Here is a 5,978-nt window from a genome sequence, read left to right on the forward strand (position 1 = left end):
CGCAACGCGTAAAATGACAGTATAAGTCATTATCATCAGTAATTATGTCCCCACTGGATGCTACAAATGCCTCGTTTGTAATGGGTTTTCATGTTTTTGTGTCGTTGCTCCGGCCGGACACGGCATCAACAGTATGTGTGGGGCGTAACATTTCCGTCACACGCTTGAGGTATTCGGCCAATCACAACGCACTGGATAGCTGGCCAATCAGAGCACACCTCGCTTTTCAGACCGATGAGCTTTGTAAAAATCGACGCGTTTCAGAAAGGCGGGGCATAGAGGAGAAACAATAATGTACAGTATGTGGAAAATAATCTGTTTTTTTAACCTTAAACACATTTCATTACACCAAATACACAAAATAATGTTCTTTTTTAGCAACATCATATGACCCCTTTAAGACCTGGGACAGTCTTGCGCACTTACTTCCTGTCGCGCGCGCTCATTAAGTGTGGGTATTAGGACAAGGCATTCATGTGCAATGGCCGCCGCGTGCGCAAGTCCACGAGACCGTACGGTGTCCCATTCATCATTTTAGTGTTCAGAAGGAAGCTCGCGAGCGCCCCCTTTGCGGCCGTTATGCGCCCTCGATCTGCACTTCTGCTGAGACCACACTGACTTCTACCCGACAGCCAAAGCGGCATTACGTCACGAAAGTGCGGACTCAGAGGAAGACCGCGAGGGTTTAGGGTGCCATTTGGGACAGGGCATCATACTATTACTGGAGTCTGTAGTGTGTTTACTGTGTGTTACAGGAATAAAAACCTTCCCAGAGATTCAACTGATTCATCTGCATGAGAGTGAGATCTTTGGAGAACATGAGACTGGAATGAGTCTGATGAGAGAGTTTCTGTACCTTCAACAATCACTTGAAGATCTCTAGATGTTTCTGTGCCATCTGAGTGAACGAGTGTTAATGTGTAATTCCCTGAATCTGCTCTGATCACACGATTTATGATCAGAAACCCATTAATGACTTTGACTTCAGGTCTGTTATTATAAAGATCACAATACATCATCCTGCCATATTTTACTCTACAAACTGGACCATCTGCTGCGTTGTTGTTTATTCTCTTTTTTAACGTCAGGTCATATTCTCGAGCGTCCCGCGCCATCAGCAGATTGAGTTTGTCTCCCAGAGCTGCGTAACAGGGATCAGATTGATTAAAACTGCAGTTCAACTCCACACCTGAAGAACAAAACACACACACACACACACACACCATTAATTAAAATCAGACACATATTACACAAACATTCAAAGAATTAAAGTTCAACAGAAGTAACATTTCAGACTCTTGATCTGATCTCAGTTCATCTCAGTAATGCTCATCTAATGCTCAACTCTTTTCTCTTGAAGAACAATGTCATTTGTGTGTCTCTTGACTTAATACTGATATAATTAACAGGATACTGAAAATAATCATATTACTGGACAGATTTAACTAATACAAAATAACTGTTAAAATAAAACAGTCATTTCAATTTAGAACGTTTGTTTTACATTGAAATATCAGCTAGTTTATATGTGACCCTGGAGCACAAAAGCAGTGTTAAGTCGCTGGGGTATATTTGTAGCAATAGCCAACAATACATTGTATGGGTCAAAATTATTGATTTTTCTTTTATGCCAAAAATCATTAGGATATTAAGTAAAGATCATGTTCCATGAAGATATTTTGTAATTGACCCTTATGACTGGTTTTGTGCTCCAGGGTCACATATGCTCTTATTCATCTTAATGTTAATTTAATTCAAATTAAATTGTCATGCTTTCACTGTGTACACTGTCAAACAGCAATGTGTGTTTAATTAACAACATACACAATGCTCCAGTGCACAATATTTCTACACTGCTCGGCGGGGATTCTACTAGATCTACCAAGGCTCCAATGACTACACTTAACATCTCCACGTGTCGAAATCCTGCGGTAAGAAAGCAGACTGTATGTAGAATTTTTCAGACTGTAAATCACGCGAAAGTCCAACCGAGAGGACTTTTTGGTGGACATTTGAATATCAGGAGTATTGTTTCAAAGAACGAACAGTTGTCTCATTTACTATCTAATTCAAATTTGGACTTCCTTTGCATATCTGAAACGTGGTTGCATCAATTATCTTCTCCAAGTGTATTTATGATGCCTGGATTTCAATGTTTTAGACGTGATAGGTCCTCAAGAAGGGGAGGGGGAGTGTTAATATATGTGAGAAATGGTATTAAGTGTGAACGTCTTGTGTTTAACTTTGTTAACGACTTGGAGTTTGTAGGGCTAAAAATAATTTTGTCTCCTCAAATGTCATTTATGTCATATATGTGTATAGACCCCCCTCAGTAAATGATATATTTTATAAACAACTTACAGAAATTTTAAAGGAATGTAATCATAACAAAGAAATAATTCTTATGGGTGATTTTAACTTGAACTGGGAGGACAAAGTAAAGAGGAAAAAACTCAAAACTATTGCTGATAAATATCTTTTAAGTCAGATAATTAAAGGACCCACAAGAATTGCTAAATCCTCTAAGACACAGTTAGACCTAATATTCACAAACAAACCTGAAAGGATAATCAAGAGTTATAATTTGATCACTGGGTTATCTGATCACAATTTAACCTTGGTTGCTCGGAAACTGACCAAAAACAGGTTTAAAAACAATGCGACAAATTCTAATAATGTTTTCTGTTGTATACCTAAAGGAAAGCTAGTAGAGTTCAATGAGGAAACAGCTAGTTTAAAGTGGGATGATATATTATCTTCTCAGGATGTAGAGTATGGCTGTAACACACTCATCAATAGGACTAACTCTGTAAGGGACAAATTCACTACAAAATTTCAGAAACAAATTAGGCATAAAAATAATCTACCTTGGTTCAATGACAACTTATGGAAGCTGATGAAGAACAGGGACTCAGCATTAAAGATGGCTATTAAGACAGGAAGGGATATCGACAGGCTTTGTTATAAAGGACTGCGGAATAAAGTTACTCGAGAGCTGAGAGTAGCTAAATCAAATTATTATCTTCACCAATTGAACGTGGCAAAAGGAAACAGTAAATTGATTTGGAAAAATGTTAATAGTCTTCTACAGAAGGAGATAAATTCTCCAGGAGATCTCAAGATCAAAGTTCAAGGAAATTTTATTCTAGATGATTCTTCCATTGCTACTGTTTTTAATAATTTTTTTATTAATTCTGTTAACGAACTGGGGGAAAAATTTATAAAAATGGAAAGAATTATTCTACCGTCTGATGTTGATAGCCAACACCACTGTAGGGTTTTGTAGAAATAAAATCTTTTGAGCTTTGATAATTTTAGACTTTTCTCAAATTTGTGTATGGTATATAAAATTTTAAATGGCTTAGCCCCTTCTATACTTCGTGATTTTGTGCATTTTCACTCTACAGTCTGTAAGATCTACTAGATCATCATCTACTAGTGATTGTGTTGTTACTTTTTGTATGTGTTTGTTATTTTGTTCTTATGTCTATCTGTGATTATGATTACCTGCCTAGGGACCGCGGATGAAAACTAGCCATTGGCTAAATTCGGTACAATGCATGAAATGGAAACATTTATGTTAAAATTATACATGGTCCCTTTTCAAATAAACTTTAATAAATAAAATAGAAATAACATGCAGTATTTTGATAATGCAGAAGTTGTGTTTGACCTGCATTTTCTGTCCAAGTAGTCATTTTCTGTCCATTTTCTGTCCAACCCTGACATTTCTCTCCATATTAATAATGTCTTAATCTTTCTAACATCATATTTAATGAAGACATCATTTATAAAAAAAAATCAATGAATGAATAAATTAATATGAAATAGTGAAATAAATGTACAAAATACTAAAACTTTTCAGTATAATGGATATGAAGAAGCACACACTTCCTCTCACATTTGTAATACTCCACTAATACAAACGGTTAAGATCAGAAAACACTATGACTAGATCTCTGCAAACTCTTAATGTAGTATTACAACTCAAATGATTTTATTTGAGAGATTGATCAGCAGCGTGAGTTTGATGTGAAAGTGACTCACATGCAGCAGTTTGCAGCAGCAGCATCAGTCCAAAGATCAGCATCATTTCTCTAAAGTCCAGTCTCCAGCAGAAGAGTGTGATGCTGCTTCAGAGCGTCTGTGTTCTGGCTCTCATCAAGCGTCTTCACTGAGAGACTCACACTGGACTGACACACGAGGAAACATCTGACCGCTTCACTGAGGAAAGAGGAAGTTTCCTCATATGGGGGAAGACACATGCTGTTAGCTTGCATTACATTTCATCTTAAACAAGCGAAACTAAGAGAAAGAAGGAACCATTTTCAGCCACAAAAAGTTCAAAAAATCTTGTTTTAGAAGCAACACGTTTGCTTATGTTTGTTTCTAAATGATGTAAAATGACTAATTGTGCAAAACACTTACAGATTCTCCTTTAAATCAAATGAAACAGTATCTTTACTCTGCTGATGAAATGCATTTTTATTGAGAGTAAAGCAGACTCAGGTCTATATGTGGTGTTTCCAGCAGGCTGTGTGTGATGATGTTTGACGATCCATCAGTTCATGTGTGAATGAAGAGAGGATTCTGAGCTTCAGTCTTCTGTCTGCTGCAGCTGAGACTCATGGGACTAGTTGGTCCTGAAATAAAACAGCAGCACAGAATCACCTGCTTTCTCTCTCTGAACCACATCAACACCATTCACTGCTGAGATCAAACTGAAACAAACTCATGACACTTTTCAAGAATTAGGAGAACTGACTGTTTTACACCATTGGTGTTGCTGTGGTTATATGTGACATTCATGTATTAGAAGCTCACCAGGACAGGGTTGGACTCTAATGGTCTTCTGTGCGTGACTGACGTGGTTCTTCACGCTGCAGCTGATGTCTCCATCAGTTCCCTCATCCAGATCAATGCTGCTGTTTCCATCCATCAGTGGATCTCCATTCAGAGTCCAGCTGTAGAGGAGCTGATCCCCCTCAGAGGAGCAGAACACTGACCTCTGATTGGAGGAGCAGATGATTGACACTTCCACTGAGCCAATAGGAGCTGGAGGGAGGGGCACATGACAGTCACATGACTCTTTCTCACCTCTTTATGAGTCAATATCAAGACATTTCTAAACAAAATTGATATCTGATATAATAGCTGGACTGAATTAAACATGCAGTGTAGGTCAGTTATGAGACAATGCAGCAAATGACTGTTTGAAATGCTTTCACAAGTAATTTTTTAAACAGTATGCAGTATACAGTAAGCAGCATGCTAGTGTTTCATTTTGAAAATAGTCTTAGTACATGGAAAGTGCAGATGAATTAGACTAAATTATTCTAGACATTCAGTAATGAGCTGCAATAAAAACCTTCCCAGAGATTCAACTGATTCATCTGCATGAGAGTGAGATCTTTGGAGAACATGAGACTGGAATGAGTCTGATGAGAGAGTTTCTGTACCTTCAACAATCACTTGAAGATCTCTAGATGTTTCTGTGCCGTCTGAGCGTTCGAGTGTTAATCTGTAATTCCCTGAATCTGCTCTGATCACACGATTTATGATCAGAAACCCATTAATGACTTTGACTTCAGGTCTGTTATTATAAAGATCACAATACATCATCCTGCCATATTTTACTCTACAAACTGGACCATCTTGTGTGTTGTTGTTTATTCTCTTTTTTAACGTCAGGTCATATTCTCTAGCGTCCAGCATCATCAGCAGATTGAGTTTGTGTCCCAGAGCTGCATAACAGGGATCAGGTTGATTAAAACTGCAGTTCCACTCCAGACCTGAAGAACAAAACACACACAAACACACACACACATACACACACACACACACACACACACTCACACATACACACACACACACATGTTGTGTTTCCATGTTTTATGGGGACATTCCATAGGCGTAATGGTTTTTATACTGTACAAACTGTATATTCTATTGTCCTACACCAACCCTACCCCTACCTA

At 37.9% G+C, this 5,978-nt stretch overlaps 1 protein-coding gene across 1 annotated transcript in view; it reads right to left on the reverse strand.

The window, feature by feature from the left end:
• LOC107737805 (uncharacterized) overlaps positions 1 to 5,978 on the reverse strand; it is a 9,213-nt gene that overhangs the window by 2,195 nt on the left and 1,040 nt on the right. Inside the window, exons 2-3 of the mRNA XM_016549426.1 lie at positions 5,460 to 5,792; positions 4,825 to 5,055 (exon numbers count right to left, since the gene is read on the reverse strand). Of these exons, the coding sequence (XP_016404912.1) occupies positions 4,825 to 5,055; positions 5,460 to 5,792 (564 nt within the window). The remainder of the gene's footprint in view (positions 1 to 4,824; positions 5,056 to 5,459; positions 5,793 to 5,978) is intronic.

This window comes from Sinocyclocheilus rhinocerous, unplaced genomic scaffold (assembly GCF_001515625.1).
Source record: "Sinocyclocheilus rhinocerous isolate Xijiao unplaced genomic scaffold, SAMN03320098_v1.1 scaffold1696, whole genome shotgun sequence".
In the NCBI taxonomy this organism is placed as follows: Eukaryota; Metazoa; Chordata; class Actinopteri; order Cypriniformes; family Cyprinidae; genus Sinocyclocheilus; species Sinocyclocheilus rhinocerous.